The 19,773-nt window shown below is 36.1% G+C and overlaps 1 protein-coding gene across 4 annotated transcripts in view; it reads right to left on the bottom strand.

Moving 5' to 3' along the window:
• The window catches only part of reps2 (RALBP1 associated Eps domain containing 2), a 51,988-nt gene that overhangs the window by 10,063 nt on the left and 22,152 nt on the right, over window positions 1–19,773 (bottom strand). For 2 of the 4 annotated variants that reach the window (XM_081386087.1, XM_081386089.1), the window contains exons 5-15: window positions 16,317–16,420; window positions 15,101–15,239; window positions 14,950–15,013; window positions 14,694–14,862; window positions 14,456–14,512; window positions 11,335–11,419; window positions 9,589–9,660; window positions 7,504–7,552; window positions 6,562–6,698; window positions 4,965–5,026; window positions 4,227–4,316 (exon numbers count right to left, since the gene is read on the bottom strand). In XM_081386087.1, coding sequence (XP_081242213.1) covers window positions 4,227–4,316; window positions 4,965–5,026; window positions 6,562–6,698; window positions 7,504–7,552; window positions 9,589–9,660; window positions 11,335–11,419; window positions 14,456–14,512; window positions 14,694–14,862; window positions 14,950–15,013; window positions 15,101–15,239; window positions 16,317–16,420 — 1,028 coding nt within the window. The remainder of the gene's footprint in view (window positions 1–4,226; window positions 4,317–4,964; window positions 5,027–6,561; window positions 6,699–7,503; window positions 7,553–9,588; window positions 9,661–11,334; window positions 11,420–14,455; window positions 14,513–14,693; window positions 14,863–14,949; window positions 15,014–15,100; window positions 15,240–16,316; window positions 16,421–19,773) is intronic. The other 2 variants (XM_081386088.1, XM_081386090.1) reach the window with 1 other exon arrangement.

Here is a 19,773-nt window from a genome sequence, read left to right as displayed (position 1 = left end):
TTCTTTTTTTATTCAATTCTTTTTTTTTTCTATTTTTACTTTAATGGGTATAAAAAGCATACAAAAGAAATTAAAGGTAAAACAATTCCAAAAAGAAGTCCAATATTATTTAGATTTATTTTTATTTAATACATTTTTATTCAATGCTTTTATTTAATACAACTTTATTGAAAGTAAAATAAAAAAAAATCCTATTTATCACTATTATTCTCACATTTTTTATTTTTTTATTTTAATGAGTATAAAAAGCATACAAAAAATTAAAGCTAAAACAATTCCAAATTGCCACCATAAAGTGAACCTTTTAAAACACTAATAATATTACTATGATGCCTCAAAAATGCAGAAAAGCGACTTCCTAGGTCCTGAAACCGTACTTGTCAGATGGTGCCTGGTTAAGACACTGTGTTTCTCTGTCCAATAATGATCTCAGAAAGCCGTAACTCACACAACTATGACAACTGAATTTCACGCAGTGATCACATTCCCCCTCACCGCTTTACAGAAGCCAAAAGTTAAAAGCATGAAGGGGTAAAAAGGCCATAAAGATGAAGGAACGCTTGCGGTCTGAGATGGTTAGAGCTCTTTGGAGGCTTCAGAGGAGTTATGAGTATTTGATCAAGCCAGAATCCCTTCATATAGAGTCTGCGCTCATATCTTCATATCTTATACGAGTATTAGCTTTCACAGACAGGGCTTGAGCACAGATATCTGCAGGTGCCTGTGCTGTCAAAACAGTGTGTGTGTGTGTGTGTGTGTGTGTGTGTGTGTGTGTGTGTGTGTGTGTAATGTAAGCTGAGGTTGTGTAACGCTGATGAGTGTGTGTGTTTTCATTGGGCTCCTGTGGCTTTATTCTCTTATTAAACTGTGGGAAACTGCCGTCTCCTCCCAGCCTGCAGCCACAGAAACATGAGAAGACACACATCAGCGAGTGTGTGCGCGGACAGAACGGGTGAAGAGGTGCGGACGTGTTCACACACACACACTGAAAAGAGGAAGTGCAGACTTTTCAAAGAGGACACGTAATTAATAACCGAGAAAGAAACGATGACAGACAGCAGGAAGACTGTGTGTGCAGAATTTCACTGAGGATATATTCATTTCAATGAACCAATTTATGTGATTAAAAAGGCAGATTTGAGTTCATAGAACGAACAAATAGAAAAAAAAAAAGTTACATATATTCTTTAGACAGCTCCATACACAGCTGCGCAACTGACACTTTGATGCTTCAGAAAGTTCATAAAGAGATCGTAAAACTAATCCATATGAATTGTTTTGTTAAGTGTTTAGTGTGTCATGTTAATCATGCCTTGTGCTTGATTGCCCCAAAAACTTCTTATTTGTGAGTTTTGGAAGATTGAAACAGCTCTTCAAAGCTGGGTTAAGTGGGAAGGAGGAGAGGGGATAGGTAAGGCCGTCACGTGACATACATTTACACAATTAGTTTGATTTCTGTCTATATACACTAGGTTAGGGATTTGTGCCACCCTCTGTATTTCTGTTTTGTTAGTTAGTTTAGTTACGACGTCACAGACGTTGAAGACTTTTTCTTTGATGTTTCTTTTTTTTAGTTCAGGATTAGATATAAATGGTTTAGTTAGTTCCTTTTTGATTATGTTATTTTCTTTGTTTGTTTGTTTGGCACAATCCTGTTTTCCCTTTTGCTCCTTCCGTTTTGCTTTGTTCATATGTAAAATTGATCTTTTCTATCTTTTATTAAATTAAGTTTACTTGATTTTGTCGTGTCTCTCTTGTTTCTCATTTCATTCAGTGCTCAATGGTGACAGGTGTCTGAATTGGCTTAATGTTCCCCTTCTAAAAATTCCTAGACGGCTGTGAGCCAAAGAAGGGTCGTAACAAGCGGTTTAGCCCAACATTTTCTGAAGAGACTCAATCGCTTTATATGATTGAAGATTGAAGAGATTGAATTTGGGCTCTTATTCAAATTTAAACATTGATCAGCGAACATAAACAGAAGCTCAAACGTGCTGCGTAATTAGGGCTGCACGATTCATTGAAATCAAATCACGCTTTGGCTTATTGTGATTATGAAATTTTAAAAGCTCAAATTATTATTGGCTTATAACGTTCATTTGAAAAACCAACACGCATCAAACATCTTCCCAAACTTGCAATGTGAAGCGTTTATGAACCTGTTGTCCAACAAAACAAACATTTACTAACATATTTTTACTCACTTCCAGTGTTGGGGAAGTTACTTTTAAAAAGTAGTGTTTGCTCGTTACTCGTTACTTTTTAAAAAAGTAATCCGTTACTTTACTTAGTTACCCCATTTGGAAAGTAACTTTTTACGGTACTCGTTACTATTACGTTACTTTTATGTTGCTTGACTTTGGGCAGAACCCAATATCTGTTCCTAAATATGAAGACATAAAGTTATACAATGGAGGACATAACAGGTAATTATTTTGTGCTCTTTATTATAAAAAATAGTATCAATTTCGAAAGAAAAAAAGTCCTTCTCATTGGCGCTGCTGTGTGCGGCAACTTTTATTCTCAGCCGGCTCTGCATCATGGGGTAGAGTGCGACACTCCGCGATGAGCAGCGCGCCCGCACCACTTCTCTCCGCTCCGCTCCCCCTCCCTATCCACCGAACTTTAAATTTCGGCAACAGCCAATAAAGCGCTCCTGCTCTCTAACACCGGTGCGAATCGCGTCTTGAGAGCATAGGACAAAATGATATAGAAGACATAAGCTTAGTTTTCAGACATACGACTCACTCTAAGGGAGTAGGAGAAAAAAAAGAGATTTTGAGAGAAAAAAATATATTTTGTTTAAAAGTACACATATTCAAGCTTTCTATATATTTCTCAGGTCTGTGAGACAAGTATAGCTTATCTGAGTTTCGGTTCATTTACAGTATGGAGACGAGCTCCAGTTCACGCGCTGGTGCCGTCATGATTATTTTGCATGCCATATTTACTTATTTATTAAATTCAGGCAATTAATTGGTTGGTAAAACATTGATTAAAATTAAGATACAATTAATACTCAACGAAATTCGTTTTAAAGAAAGTCTTTCTACAAAAACAAACTTAATAAAGTGGTCTAAATCATGTCTGCCCACTCCATTTATCTCCCGATATATTGCACAAAATTATGATCTTACTCATGCTTTTCACTTTTCATATAATCTACATAGATTAAATTATTTATTTATTTATTTCATTTAAACATAAATATGAAACTAAATAGTTTTCTTTAATTTACTTCTTATTAAATTCAGGCAATTGATTGATAAAACATTTATTAAAATTAAGATACAATTAATACAAAACGAAATTCACTTTAAATACAGGTTTTCTACAAAAACAAACTTAATAAAGTGGTCAAAATCATGTCTCCACACAAAATTGTTATTTTATTTTATTTAAACATAAATATGAAACTAAATCGTTCTCTTCAGATCTCAACCGTTCTCTTCTCTCAAGCGCGCAGCTGAGGCAGTGTCGCTGTCAAATATATCCATGGGAAAAGTAACGTTGCGCCGAATTGAAAAAGGAACTACGTTTCGTTACCAAATTTTTTGTAGTAACGCGTTACACTACTTTTTACCCGAAAAAGTAGTTACGTTACTGTAACGCGTTACTTTGTAACGCGTTACACACAACACTGCTCACTTCATATCGTCAGGCAAGTGTTTCAAATGGCCTTTTGTGAGCTGATGTGTCTTATCATAGAATGAAGACAGTATATTGTTTTATAGTAAGTCTCTTCAGAAAATTTTGACTAAACCACTCAATTCATATGGATTAGTTTTACAATCTCTTTAGAAACTTTTTGAAGCATCAAAGTGTCTCATTGAGGGACAGAAATCTTCATTTGTGTTCCGGTTTGGAACGACATGAGGGCAAGTAATTAATGACAGAATTTTAATTTTTGGGTGAACTCTCTCTTTAACTAATGTTAACATATGGAAACTTACTGTAAAGTGTCACCAAAATGAATTTAAATGTCCTCATTCTTACTGTACACAGTTAATTTACTATTGTATGAATACAAAATCAATATTCTAAAAAATAAAATTAATTTGATTCATGTCCCGGCCTACATTATTTCCTGCTGGATATTCTGTTTCAGTCAGAAACCAGAAGTTAAATGTTGGTTTACGTTGTTCAAATGTCGGTTCAGTGATTCTCACATCTGAGGTTAATACATTGTGTGATTTTAATAGAGAGGATCAATGTGAACGTCTACTCACCTCCTCACTAAACTTGCTGAAATCTGCAAAGTTTGGCTGATGAACGGCCTTCTGGGAACTCTTCTCTGAGCCAGGCATGAAGCTGAAGATCTGAGACATTGAATTAGGACACAAGTTATTATACAACACAGACACAGAACAGTAAAGTACAGAAGACAATTAAATATTTTAAAAGGTATCCAATCACGTAAACAGATATACAATCTGATTAAGTGAGCCATGTTTAAAACCATTGTAAAACAGCTCATATAAACTGCAATTCAATTATATATTAATACACCAAAGCTGCTATAAAACAGACCATCTTTGACCAGCAAAAAATCAGTCAAGTTGGTTTATGGAACATGGAAGCTGGTCAAACATCTAATGACAAGCTAGAAACCAGTTCCCATGTTTTAAAGGGGCTTTATGTAGAATTCAGAAAGCCTTGATATTAGTGACACTGGTGGCCGGTAAGTGAACTGCAGGCAGTGCTCTAAAGGGGCTATATGTAAGAATTTTCATGTATGCAATCTGTTTTTTATTGCCAACAGCTTTAAACGAAACTTAAAAAACGACACCTTACCCACACTTTCTAGGTTGTCTATTTTTTAAGTTTCGTTTAAAGCTTTTGGCAATAAAAAGACAGATTGCATACATGAAAATTCTTACATATAGCCCCTTTAGAGCACGGATCCCATCTTACACTGGATTTGCAATAAGTAAATGCGTTAAATGAGGAGATGCTGTGGAGTTCACCTGCGTCGCTGGTGGTCGTGGAGGAAGAGCTGGAGGAGGAGGCAACCACGCACTTTTACCACCTGACAGAGGAAAAACATATTCAGAAAACTTCAGGGCCAAGCTGAAACTGTTGCTACTCTACTGATGTTCTCTTTCAAGACTGTTCACAAATATTCTGCACAACAAGATTTAAATAAAACAATTCAACATTACAAATGACTTCACACCCAGTACTGCAATGAACTATTGCTTTCGCAAAACAATTTTCGCATTAAAATATCACTAAAGTAATCACACACACTGCTGTAGAAAACATTCTGCTGTCAGTAAGATTTTTTTTTTAAAGTAATTAAAAAGATTTATTGTCAAGTATGCATTAAATTAATCAAAACTGACAGTAAAGACAGTAAAGATTTATATCTCAAATAAATGCTGTTCTTTTGAATTTTTTTTCCATCCATCAAAGAATCCTGAAGAAAATGCATTACGGTGTTCAACATTGATAATAATCATAAATGTTTCTTGAGCATCAAATCATCATATCAGAGTGATTTCTGAAGGATCATGTGACACTGAAGACTGGAGTAATGATGCTGAAAATTCAGCTTTGATCACAGGAATAAATTACATTTTACAATATATTCAAAATGAAAACAGTTATTTTAAATTGTAATAAATTTTCACAATATTGCTGATTTTACTGTATTTTTTAGTAAATAAATGCAGCCTTGATGAGTGTAAAAGTCTTTACTTAATCTTAATGACCGTGTGTGTGTGTGTGTGTGTGTGTGTGTGTGTGTGTGTGTGTGTGTGTGTGTGTGTGTGTGTGTGTGTGTGTGTGTGTGTAAGCATTTTGCAAGCTAAAGTGAGTTCAATGCACTAAAAATCAAGACAAGGTCATTTTTGTAATTGTTTGCATGCCATGAAAACTCACTGAACATTTAAAGAATGATGAGAATTCAGCATTGGACTCTGTTTATAGATTTGGTGCAAAAATGATTTATGAATATTTTAGTCTTTGAAACATTTAGTTGGTTCAGACAGCGGTTTAATCACACTGGATTCAGGATGTGTGTCCATGTGAACTCTGTTCACATGTGAACACGTTTAAGTCATTCAGAGCTTGTAACAAACCTCTCAACTTTTTGTAACATTGTCTTTAAAATGATTAAGACTAAGAGTTTTCTTAACTTGTGGGGTTCTTCACAACTGGGGCCAGAACTTTATCTAAAAACTACAAGTTTTTGTTTTTCAAGCAGATCCGTTTCTCGTCAACGCTCTTCTCAGTCATTGGTATGGCAGTGCATTATTCTCACTGTGTAAACCTGCAGCTTCATACATTTAAAGAATAAACTTTCAATATTTTCTCAGTCAATCCTGTTACTACATCTGCAAACACAGCAGTGAAAGTATCCACAAAACTAAAGGTGCTTCAACGTCTAATGTGCCAAAACAACCCTAGAATGCGCCAATATCGCATCGACACAGTCAAATATTTACTTTTGTTACATTAATTTTAATTTATCTCAACGTCTGTACTTTGTATTCTCAGTATATGAAAGTCTGTGTGTGTATACAGTTGAAAAGCGTGAGGAATGTTGGCATGGGTGTGAACCTTGACTGCTCTGTTGGAAGAGCTTGTTGAGGTCGAGAGAGGAGGCGCGGGAGTGAGTCTTCTGGGGTCGAGGAGGAGGAGTGGGCGGCTCCTCGACCTTCTTCATGGCATCGTCTATAGAGGTGCTGGAATATGACCTGGGGGTGACACAGACACACAGACACACACACACACACACACACACACACACACACACACACACACACACACACACACAACACACACAACTTGAGCTTGTTATAAATATCATAACCACCCTCTAACCCACACACTAACCTTAAAAGAAAACTTTTCGTTTTTTACAAAAGGAGGTTTTGGAAGATTAATAATAATAATAATAAAAATAATAATAATAATAATGTCTTAATAAATTTAAACAATCCCTGAAGCCTGTGTTTTTATATATACAGAATCAAATGTATAGTCTAATTAATAATTCATTAATCAAATGTTTGAGGTCAGTATGATTTTTTTTATGTTTCTGAAATAAGTCTCTAATGCGGCTGTATTTATTTGATCAAAAGTACAGTACAATCAGTAATATTGTGAAATATTATTACAATTTAAACTAACAGTTTTCTATGTGAATATATTTTAAAATGTAATTTATTCCTGTGATCAAAGCTGAACTTTCAGCATCATTACTCCAGTCTTCAGAGTCACATGATCCTTCAGAAATCATTCTGATATGATAATTTGATGCTCAAGAAACATTTCTGATTATTATCAATGTTGAAAAGAGTTGCGCTGCTTCATATTTTTGTGAAAACCGTGATACATTTATTTTCAGGATTATGTGATGAACAGAAAGTTCCAAAGAACAGCAGTTATTTCAAATAGAAATCTTTTGTAACATTATAAATGTCTCTGCAGTCAATTTTGATCAATTTAATGCATCCTTACTAAATAAAAGTGTTTAATTTTTGTAGTGAGAGTTTTTACCTGGGTCGTGTTCTTGACTTCATATTTGCGTCAAGCTCTTGTGGAGAATCTGTAAAACATGTGTACGTTAATTACACAGTGATACAGTAAAAGTATTATTTCTGCATTAAAACCCTAAAGTAAAAGCCTATTTATTTCCTTTAAAAAAACAAAAAGCATCAGACTTCATTCTGTTTCGGAAACATAATCTTGAAGAAAAGTATTCTTTTATTTACCTGTCATCTACAAGAAAACCTGAAGTTGTAAGACGTTCCTGAGCTGAACTGCTCTCTCACATCTCAACAGAAACACTGAACCGTAACAATAAAACATTAAACACACTCGATAGCATCGATACTATCCAAACAACACCTACAGCTGCGGTTAACACCTCAAACAGGCCTGTCTCCTATCCCAGCATGCACTGCGGCATTGACGAAGACTCAATATTAACTTTGATTCTCTTTTCTACCAACACTAGGGAAAAAAAGCATTTCATAAAAATCATCTTGGAAGCAAAGTGCAGGTCAACATCGGATTCAAACTGAAGTAATAAAGCAGGGAGAGTGCGGGATTATTTGTGAGCGCTCAGGGATCTGGGCACTTCAATAAATATAAGCTGTTATGGGATCAGAGCAGACTGCATGAAATATCAGAACAAAAGGTCAGCGCTGTAGATATAACAGGATTTGTGTCCACGCCCAGAGGCGCTGAGGGGTTATACTGCATAACATCACACCCATCAGCAGAGAAAATAACAAACGCTGTACAGCTTCATCTGAAGACAATAAGAGCTGATTTACCAATAGAGAGCGGTTTAAATCTCATCATGCTTATCATAAGGAAGAATTCACCCAGGAAAGAAAATTCTGTCAGTATTATTTACTCATGTTGCTGCAAAATTACACAAAACGAAAAAGTAGATATTTTGCAGAATGTTCATGCTGCTCTTTTCCATACAAAGAAAATGAATGGGCACTATTGAGCTAAAAATACTTTTTAGGTTTAGGGTTTGTTTAAAGCTGCAGTCCGTAGTTTTTCCTCTGTTCCATTAATACATAGATGCAGGAAGAAGTACTTTAGAAACCAGCCTTTATTAATTATTATTGCAGAGATGGGGTTTAGGGCTGGGTCCATGGGACTGTTTCTGGGGATTCACTTTTTATTTTACTTACCTTTTGTCTTCTGCATTCTCCTTACCATTTTCTCCTGTTCTTCCCTCAGACTCATACCCCAGAAACAGTCCCACGGACACAGCCCCAAACCCCATCTCTGCAATAATAATTAATAAAGGCTGGTTTCTAAAGTACTTCTTGCTGCCTCTATGTATTAATGTTCATGGGTAGCCTAAATGGGTTCCATTCAAACCTTAACATTAAGTATTTTACTGTTATGTGTCAACAAGATTCAACAAGACATTTTCACCTGGCTAGACCCAATGTTTAGATCTGTTGTGGTATTTATGCAAATTAGCACATACGTAATTAGATTATGCACCGTTTGTCCATGTTAACAAACAATTTCAAAAATCTACATACAACTATACATTTTTTGTTTGTCTTGTTGTAAGTAATCAACTCAGTAATTTTCATGGTGATATCTAAAGGTTAAAATTTTTACTCTATTCACGTGAGTAAAATAATGAATAGGCGTATGAATAGGCTATATTTGGGTCTTTTTCGAAACTTTCCCCTAATGGGATTCTTCGGGACTTTTTTTTCCTTACTCAGGACATATTGAGGATACAAAATCAGTTGAGTTTGCTTCTGTTGCAATTTGCTCAAGGTTGACCCCCATTTTGGCTTAAAATGACTGGACTATAATGATTTTTGGCAGAAAAGAAAAATGGATCATTTTGACCCATACAATGGCTATTGCCACAAATATACCCGTGCGACTTGTGACTGGTTTTGTGATCCAGGGTCACACATGAAAAGTCATACAGGTTGAACAAAATGAGGATGAGTAAATGATGACAGAATTGTAATCTTTTGCCTGAACTTTTTCTGCTAATGTACACAGACAGTAAAGCTCAGGTAAATTAGAGGCTTTGGTTGATCTGGTGTGGGTCAGGGGTGTGTGCTGCGCCTCAGGACAGTGAGTCACCTGGTTTTAAAGTGCTGACACGCTCTATTGGCTTTTCATGCAGGTCTGGAATTCTCTTTGGGCTGAAGTCTGCTGACACAGCAATAAAAAAAGCACAATAAGAGCAGTGAAATAGGAACATCTGCATGAGAATATTAATGAGTTTACATGGCATTTGTCCTCTTAAGTGTGGAAGAGTGGTCCCAAAAATATTTGCACACTGAAGACACAGAAGAAACTGAAGAAATGGCATTGCATTAGATAATCAAATCTCAAAGCAAGATGCATTTACTTTAAAGCACAAACACACTTAAAAAAAGTTTCACTTAATTTGACTCTTTCCCCGCCAAACACAGAATTTTCTGTATTTTCTGTTATACGCTAGGGGGCGCTATTACACATCTTCTGAACGAGCACTGAATCTCTTGATAAAAACACATGCTAAGAAGATCCAGAAACAAGCGATCTTGTATGTAATCATATGCATATGTAAAATAACGCGATCATCAACATTAAAAAGCATATCAATCAAAACTGCCTAATGCTACTGAATGAAATGTCGACCGAGGATGAGTTACAAGACTGTGCAAGCATTAGGGGTGTTGATGGATTTACTCCATCTGTGTTTAAATCATCTTTCTGAATCTGATCAAGTAGTCTTTGAAAAAATGTGATTTTTGCTCAAAATGTTGCTTTTTTTATGTAAACTTACCCAGATTCAAGTGTTGATAAAAATAATGCATGAAGCTAGAATAAAACAGTTTTTTTTTTATAAAAGCAGAGGTTCTGTTCCTTCTTTTGAAGTATTGCATGTTCAGATATTAATACAACAAAACATTCGGGGCGCCATGAAATTTTTGTGGAAAATGGTGGCTGGCAACTTTTTTTTTTTAAAACGCTGATGGGGAAAGAGTTAAGTTTGACACTTAAAGGTACACTATGCACTTTTGGTCAAAATTAACAAAATTTAAATGAGTCACTACATTATCAATCATTCTTCCATATGTTTTTGTCTTACCCTGATTCACTATGGTAAATGTATTCTAAGTGTTGATTTTAGACCTGTCGGGATGGTTTTCGGTTGTAAATTGTGTACATGCGTCACTCGCATGTGTGTGTCTCGTCAGATCCGTAAACAGAGAAAAGTTGCTCAGGCTGCTTTGCCGTGTGTTTGGTAGGGGTTATTTGTCACAACGAGCGAGAAAGGTTGCCATGAAGCCGCTAAATCTCCAACCAAACGCTGAACAGAGGAGAGTCTGCTGGCAGAAAGAGAACGCGACAAGACCTCGTAATAAAACAAGAATCAACATCGACTCTGCTTTTCGATGATGACGAGAACTGAGGGATTTGAAATGTTGTAAAAGCGACGCGGAGATGAGGGTGTTTTTATTACTCAACATGTGAGGAAGGTGTTTTATTGAACAGATAAATTGCTATATGTGGCTCTCTAACTGTAAAGCATTATCTATTTTGAAGGGTCATTTCATTGTGGTTGTTGTAGCGCTGTGCTGGTATATATTTTGTGTCTATTAATGGGTAAAAACGTCTTCAGCTAGTCAGCTTGAGATCCTTTCCATCTAAACTGGTAATATATCTTAAGCCTAGTAGTGAATGTTTTATAAGCAGCAGGATAAACATATTCATCCGCACAGTCACGCAGTGGCTTTAAATGTCCAAATACTTTTTGGGCCACTGTTTAAAACCCATTTCTTTTTTTCCCCTTTAATCCTGTTCATGATTATTGAGGTCTGTCTCTGAAGTCATTACCCGGTTTCCTGCTTTCATCTCTCGTGTCCTGTTTAGCGGTCACACCTGGTCTAGAGGTCATCTGAAGGCCAGCAGAACCCATTTCCTGTTTGGGAGAATGAAAAGCCAGCACAGAATAACTGATATGAGCACATGTAGAGGTCTACTCATTTATAAGGGGTGGACCAGTTGGATTTTTGTCTTTTTGAGATCTCATATAAGACTCATTAGCACCCTCTGCCTTCAGCCAAACAGACATGCCTAGAGAGAGAGTTATATAACTACTTATATATTCTTTTATTATTATTATTCTTAAATGCATGCTGTTTTATATTATTCTTGTATACTATTATTGTTCTATATGGAAGTTATAAATGCAACTCACTATCTAAATATTCTCATCACAATAAACCAGCGATGATATTGTTAGCTAAACTATAAACATTGTTTTCACTTATTGAAATACAGCAGGAATAAAATAGAAATATTATATAAACACTTAAAAAACAAAAACAAAAAAAACAAGAAATGTTATGCAAATGTGGCAACTAACGGTTTTAAAATATTTAGAAGTTAAAGTACTAAAATTATTAAAAGTAAAATAGAAATAAATGAACACTAAATAGAAATTTTGAAGAAAAAAACAAAAGCAAAAATTAAAATAGTCAAGTCAAGTCAAGTCAACTTTATTTATATAGCGCTTTTCACAATACAGATTGTATCAAAGCAGCTTCACAGTATTAAATAAAATAGTACATCAGTGTTTGTTTCTGGTGTAAAACATCCACGTTTGGTAATGCAGATCAATAGCACTGGTGAATCGATTAATCAATTTAAGCATCCCCAACTAAGCAAGCCAAAGGCAACAGTGGCAAGGAACCGAAAAACTCCATTAGGTGACCTAATGGAGAAAAAAAAAACCTTGGGAGAACCCAGGCTCAGTCGGGGGCCAGTTCTCCTCTGGCGTTTATGAAGTAGAGACCGGATTTAACTGTAAGATTAAAATATTATATGAATGCCTGGCTGAAGAGATGCGTCTTTAATCTAGTTTTAAACTGGGAGAGCGAATCTGAGCAACGAACAGTATCAGGAAGGCTATTCCAGAGTTTTGGTGCTAAATGTGAAAATGCTCTCCCTCCTTTGGTGGATCTGGATATCCTAGGTATGACCAGAAGCCTCGAATTTAGTGATCTTAAAGAGCGCGATGGATTATAGGGCGATAGAAGATCCGTTAAATAAACTGGAGCTAAGCCGTTTAGGGCTTTATAAGTCAGTAGCAATACCTTGTAATTAATACGGAACTTTATAGGTAACCAATGTAGTGATGATAAAATTGGTGTTATATGGTCAAACTTTCTTGATCTAGTAAGAACTCTAGCGGCGGCATTTTGGACTAACTGTAGCTTGTTTATTGAGGATGCAGGACAACCAGCTAATAAAGCATTACAGTAATCTAGTCTCGAGGTCATGAATGCATGAACTAGCTTTTCTGCATCAGAAACAGATAGCATGTTACGTAATTTAGCAATATTTCTAAGGTGAAAAAATGCTGTTTTTGTAACATATGAAATATGATTTTCAAAAGACAAGTTACATTCTAATATAACACCCAGGTCTTTTACTGTAGAGGATAAAGTAACAGGACACCCTACTATGTTAAAGTTGTATTGTAAGAGGTTTTGTGGGCGGTTTTTTGAACCGATAAGTATTACCTCTGTCTTATCTGGATTTAATAAAAGAAAATTGTGCGTCATCCAATCTTTTATATCTTTAACACACTCTGTCAATTTGGATAATTTAGCGTTTTCATCCGGCCGTGATGAAATATATAGTTGAGTGTCATCAGCATAACAATGGAAACTAATTCCATGTTTCCTTATAATATTTCCAAGTGGTAGCATATATATTGAGAATAATAGAGGGCCTAACACAGATCCTTGCGGCACTCCATAGTTTACTGGAGTTATGATCGATTTTTCTCCGTTTAAATAGACAAAATGGTAGCGTTCAGATAGGTATGATCTGAACCAGCTTAATGCTTGTCCTTGAACACCGGTATAGTTTTGTAGCCGATCTAAGAGTATTGTGTGATCTATAGTATCGAACGCAGCACTAAGATCAAGTAAAACTAGTATTGAGATACAGCCTTGGTCAGAAGCTAAAAGTAAATCATTTGTGATTTTAACGAGCGCAGTTTCAGTGCTATGGTGCGGCCTGAATCCAGACTGAAACTTTTCATAGGTGTCATTTTCTTGCAAGAAAGAGCCCAGTTGAGCGGACACAACTTTTTCTAATATTTTGGACATAAAAGGAAGATTTGAAATGGGTCTATAATTTGCTAGGTTATTTGGGTCTAATTGTGGTTTCTTAATGAGAGGTTTTATAACTGCCAATTTAAATGTTCTTGGAACATGACCTAAAGATAAAGACGAGTTAATAATATTGAGGAGAGGCTCTTCCACTATAGGTAACACTTCTTTCAATAGTTTAGTTGGTATGGGATCTAATAAACATGTTGTTGTTTTAGAGGAAATGATAAATTTATTTAACTCTTTTTGTTCTATAGTTGTGAAGCACTGTAATTGTTCTTGCGGGTGATAATCGAGGCTGAATTATAAGGCGCGATTGAAGATTGAACGTTTACAATTGTGGATCTGATGTTTTCTATTTTCTCAGTGAAAAAATTCATGAAATCGTTACTACTAAACTGTAACGGAATATTTTGTTCAGGAGACATCTGTTTATTTGTTAGTCTCGCCACGGTGTTAAATAAGAACCTAGGATTGTTTTGGTTATTTTCTATTAGTTTGCGGAGATGCTCAGCCCTGAAATAAAAGCTGAAAATAAAAAAGTAGCTAATTAAAAATATTAATAAATACTATCATAGTATATAATAAAATGTTTTTTAGCAATAAACAAAAAAAAAAAGGTTATTTATCTATCCAACCATCAATGGCATCTTTTGTGACTGATCTTGTTATTTGTTTTGATGCGTTGGCGATATTGTGTGCCGATCATCATGCCAGTTTTGATACTAAAAAACACAAAATTGAGACAGAAGGAGAAAGACAGAGGAAAGGAAGGAACAAAATGTGCAGAACATTGTGATCTTGGCATAAATGTTAAATGAAGTTCTTCTTACCGGTTGATTGACTCCAGGCCTCATATTGTCATCAAAGACAATGAGCGGTTGAGTCGCCTGTAAAATAACCAAAGTTTAGAGCTCAGTTCAAACTTGTCAATCTGAACTTGATCACATGACAGGGTTGCATCATAAAACATAATACTGGATGAGAAACCCTAAACAGTTTAAACTAAATATCATCAAACACTTCAGGTGCAAATACAGTAGGCATGCTGGGAGTTTTAGATTTGCGTACCTCAGATGGTGGCGCTGTAACCACACCTGGTTCCACAAATCCCGGTCTCAGAGTGGCGGGGAGAGTTTCAGGAAGGAGGAAACCATTTTTCCGGGCAACGATCAGATGGAAGGCAGTGCAGAACTCTGGGAAAGTGAGAGCGCCGTCCTTGTCAACATCGCTCAGCTCCCTGAAGGACATTGAATGATTGGTTTTTCAACATATGTAAAGAGACAGTTCATTCCATGTTTCAGTAGAACTGAGGGTTTATCGTCACCATATATGCGACAGCTCTGGAATCGGAAGCTTCGACTTGGTGAAGAAGTTTTTTGCAACAGTTCCTGAAAGGAAAATCAATGCAAAGTTCAAACTGTCCAGATAAGATCATGAATATACCAGTATGAGAAGTGTTTGTGGAGCTGTCTTACCCACGATGAGAGCGCTGAGGTCAGGCTGGAGACTCCTGAACTGGATGGTGTAATATTCTCGCTGCTCCTCTGTGATCCTCCAGGGGTCGTCGGAGTAATCCGCCTCTGCTCTCTCCACCAGCCGCTCCACAGACCCAACCTGAACCACAGAAAAACCTCAAGATTTCACCATTACATATTACATATGCCTTTCATTACTTCTGAATCTTTTATTTTATATAAAAATGAATCAAAATGTAACTACTTTTTAATAGTCATTTGCAATCCTTGTATGGCAGAATGGAATTAATTATAATAAAAGCTGAACAGTTTTTTAATATCACCTAGGAAACACACCATCAATGGTACTAATATTAATGATAACATCTATTATTTCTTAGAGATGAAGTGTTTAATTTTTTTAGCATATCTTACTATTACTAACTTAATGCATAACTATAAGATATTTATAGTTTGATGTAACCTTAAAATTATAATCTTAATATTTGTCATAGACAGACACACAGATGGATGGATGGATGGAATGACATACAGACCGACAGATAGACAGATAGACAGATAGACAGATAGATAGATAGATAGATAGATAGATAGATAGATAGATAGATAGATAGATAGATAGATAGATAGATAGATAGATAGATAGATAGATAGATAATTAGACATACAGACAGAATGATGGATGGATAGATAGATGGGCAGATAAATTTAGATAAATTAGTTGGTTACTTAGAGTAAAAATGCTTTTTAAATACATGTTTAATGACAGAAAAGAAGAAAAGCCCACAGCACACTACTGTAGCTTGAAAACATTTATTACCATTATGTGTTAACATAATAATGTGTCAGTCAACTGATATTCATCAAGCATCATGGAATTATGAAATGCTTAAAAAAGATCAAAGATCAAAATGTTACAATAAAAACTAATTGATTTTGCCCTTTACTGTATATATTTTTGACATCTTACACTTATGCATGTAATCATTGGGGATGTAATGATTATTTATCTACTGTTTGCAAGCATGTCTATCCAAATACAGGACCTGTTGGGTAATGCATGTGCTCTGGCGTGCTAATACTGATATTCAAGCAAAAAATATACAATTTTAAAAAGAAGTGTCATGATGTCTGTGCTTTTATAACACTGACACCCAGAATTCTGTACGGTTGCCCAATCGGATGCGAGAATGAGGAGTTGTGAGGAAATGCTCACGCGTGTAATGACAGGCTGCTCCGGCTGAGGCTTGAGAGAATAATGTCTGGGAGAGGAGTTTTCCTGAAGAACACTGGGACGAGACAGCACTTTCCCGTCATACGCTGTGAACGAAAACCCAAAGATGAAAGAGTGAATGTTTCAAGGTCAAGACAGACAAAAGGACTTTACAGTTGATAGCTTTTCCATTCCTGTGATCAATGTTTTTGGCATCTAAACATTTGACAGCACTCTAAATGATGCACTGATGCAGATGACGGAGAGAAATGGCATTAAACGCTATCAGCAGATGCTAGTGAGATAAAGACGTTTCAGACTCGACTGACACCGAACAAGAGTGAAAGTTTTAAAGGTCCCATGGCATGAAAATTTCACTTTATGAGGTTTTTTAACATTAATATGAGTTCCCCTAGCCTGCCTATGGTTCCCCAGCGCCTAGAAATTGTGATAGGTGTAAACCAAGCCTTGGGTCTCCTGCTCCACCTTTGAGAAAATGAAAGCTCAGACGGGCGAATCTGGAATCTTCCCTATATGTCGTCATACGGGGAAAGGTTTCCTCCCCTTTCTCTGCTTTGCCCGCAAAGAGAATTTGGCCCGCCCATGAGAAAAAGAGCTGCGCGAGCGCGATATTGTTTTTTCCTCGAGAGACATCATGGCTTGCAAACAAGCGAAGCATGGCAGTTGCTCAGTGTTTGGATGTACAAATGAACACAAAAGTATTTTTTTTAGCTCCTTCATCCGAGCCTCTGATGAACCAGTGGTTATGTGAATTTCTGATAATGTAATTGTTCAAGTTCAGACACATAATCTTTCTCTCAAAATCGTTCAATACTGTTTATGCATCAGTAAATCAAGCCAGTGACTAAAATTCACATCGTTTTTTAGTAGGATGAAAATAATGTTATTTAAACTATGATTAAAATATATACAGAAAGAGATCAAAGCTGTCAATCACACAGCGCGAGTTTATCTGGACTCTTGCCAAAACTCGTTATGAAATCAATGACGCTGTTACACTGCACAACGAAGCTCTTACTGTATTTACCTCATGTTTGCATCGGTGAAAGCATTAGTGAGAGTGCAGAAACTGCGTTGCAATGATAAGATATTATTCACGCGATCAACAGACTTTTATGTGATGGGAATAGATCTAAATACTTTAAAAACTTCTCACGATTCGTTAATCCCGATAGCTGTAATAGTAAAAACGTATAATAGCTGTAATAGTAAAAGTTTTCGAGAGAGTTCCACATGTAATGCTAGTTATTTCATATGCAAGCATGTCTGCCAATCACAGCAGTGGGTGTTTACACTGAAGTCTCACAGCAGCCAATCACAGCAGTGGGTGTTTACACTGAAGTCTCACAGCAGCCAATCACAGCAATGGACGATTACACTTAGGGCTGGGTTTCGATTCAAATTTCAAGAATCGATTAGATTCCGATTCTCAAGATCTTGAATCGATTAGCATTATTCGATTCGATCCGATTCGATCCGATCTTCGAGATTTAGATAATGGTTTTTGAAAAAAGCATTTTTTTCCAGCTGTTACCTGAATTACAGGACTGTAGTTATGCAACATATTGATACTATTATTATAGACATTCAACTGCAAATTAATGGAGTATTGGTGGTTGTAAAGAACAATCCCCCTTCCAGAGTGTTGATACAACTGCTTTCACAAACTTGCACTAGTGTAGACGACCGAGGACGCAGAGGTATATCAGCAGCAGTAGACCGATTATTTAGACGTGAACCTGATGTATTATTAAAAATGACATTAAGAATTTTCCAAAAAGCTGCTACAGTTCAGATGCAAATGCACCTTTATTTTTTATTTTAATGATCAACATTTAGAACACATTTGTTCTAAGCCAGTGCAAATGTAAACAGATTTTTGGTTACTGGCTTCACAGTAAACAGACAACATTACACAGATGCGCGGATGGGCTATTACTTCAACCGCATCACAAAACTCATCCGTCCGCACCCCAACGTTTTTGACCAATTTTCAAAACCGCACCCGCCCGCCATCCACTTAATGTATGCATATATTTTTTATTTGATTGGTTAACCGCCCGCCACCCATCCGAATTTAATTAAAATATAATTTTTCGTCACGTCATCCGCGGCTGTAACCGCCAACCGCGCATCTCTACAATGTAAATAAAATTTGAACTTACAAAACCTTTAGAAAACCTTTGCTTTTGTCAAGCTCGTTCTCTGCATTGCTTCTGAACCCGAAATGGTGCCAGATCGCAGCTTTGAGCGTTTCTGGAGTTTTCAAAGCAACCGCTTGCTTAACGTTACTGACGTTGTTTTAATGTCCTTCCACCTCGCGCGCATGCGTGAATTCAATGACGCGGCAAGTTAAAGTTCACGGGGAAAATCGATCCTCTGAGTTACGGATCGATCTTTAGAAATTAATATGAAAATCGATTCAGAATCAGTGAATCGATTTTTTCAACACAGCCCTAATTACACTGAAGTCTCACACAGACACGACCCTTCAAACAGAGCGTTCAAAACAGAGACTAAAATCAGGCTAGGAAATATGCCTTTTATTTCTAAATTATGACAATTTTTAATCTAAAAAACATACTAACATTATAAGGGCACCCCAGGAAACAATAGAAAATAATAAAATAATCCACGCCATGGGACCTTTAAAGAAGACTTAATGGTATAATGAATGGGAACAAATGAAAGAAAAAAAGTGATTAAATACAGAACAAGCATGAATTATTCAGAACGAGGCCATTGATTGCCATGATCTTTGATATGACTGTAGAGGCCTGACTGCACTTTGATCTGGTGAATGTTCTTTACATCTGAAGCCCTTCCAGATCATCATGTCTTTTATGTGTAGATTTTAAATAAAGTATTAATGGCCTCTGCTAAATAATGAAGAAAGCTGATCCACATTCAATAACGCCGATGTTTCTCTGTTCATGGCCGGAGTTAACAATGAGATAGAAACACTTTCCTATCGCAGCGGTGTCCATTCACTGCGTTTATCCCTCGCTGAGAGCATCTACAGTTAATATTCACTATTATTTGCTTTTGTTGAGATTATTGAATATCTGTTTATTTGAACACAAAAAAACTGCATGCTTAATAAACACAATCAGATGATAAACAATGATATAATAATAGAAAGATAGACAGATAGAATGTTATAATGAGAGTAGACAGACAGAACGACAGATAGATAGATAGATAGATAGATAGATAGATAGATAGATAGATAGATAGATAGATAGATAGATAGATAGATAGATAGATAGATAGATAGATAGATAGATAGATAGAACGACAGATAGATAGATAGATAGATAGATAGATAGATAGATAGACAGACAGACAGACAGACAGATAGAATGTTATAATGAGAGTAGACAGACAGAACGACAGATAGATAGATAGAACGACAGATAGATAGATAGATAGATAGACA

Source organism: Scardinius erythrophthalmus (assembly GCF_964197995.2).
Source record: "Scardinius erythrophthalmus genome assembly, chromosome: 15".
Taxonomy (NCBI): Eukaryota; Metazoa; Chordata; class Actinopteri; order Cypriniformes; family Leuciscidae; genus Scardinius; species Scardinius erythrophthalmus.
This window is presented reverse-complemented; position numbering and strand designations above follow the sequence as displayed.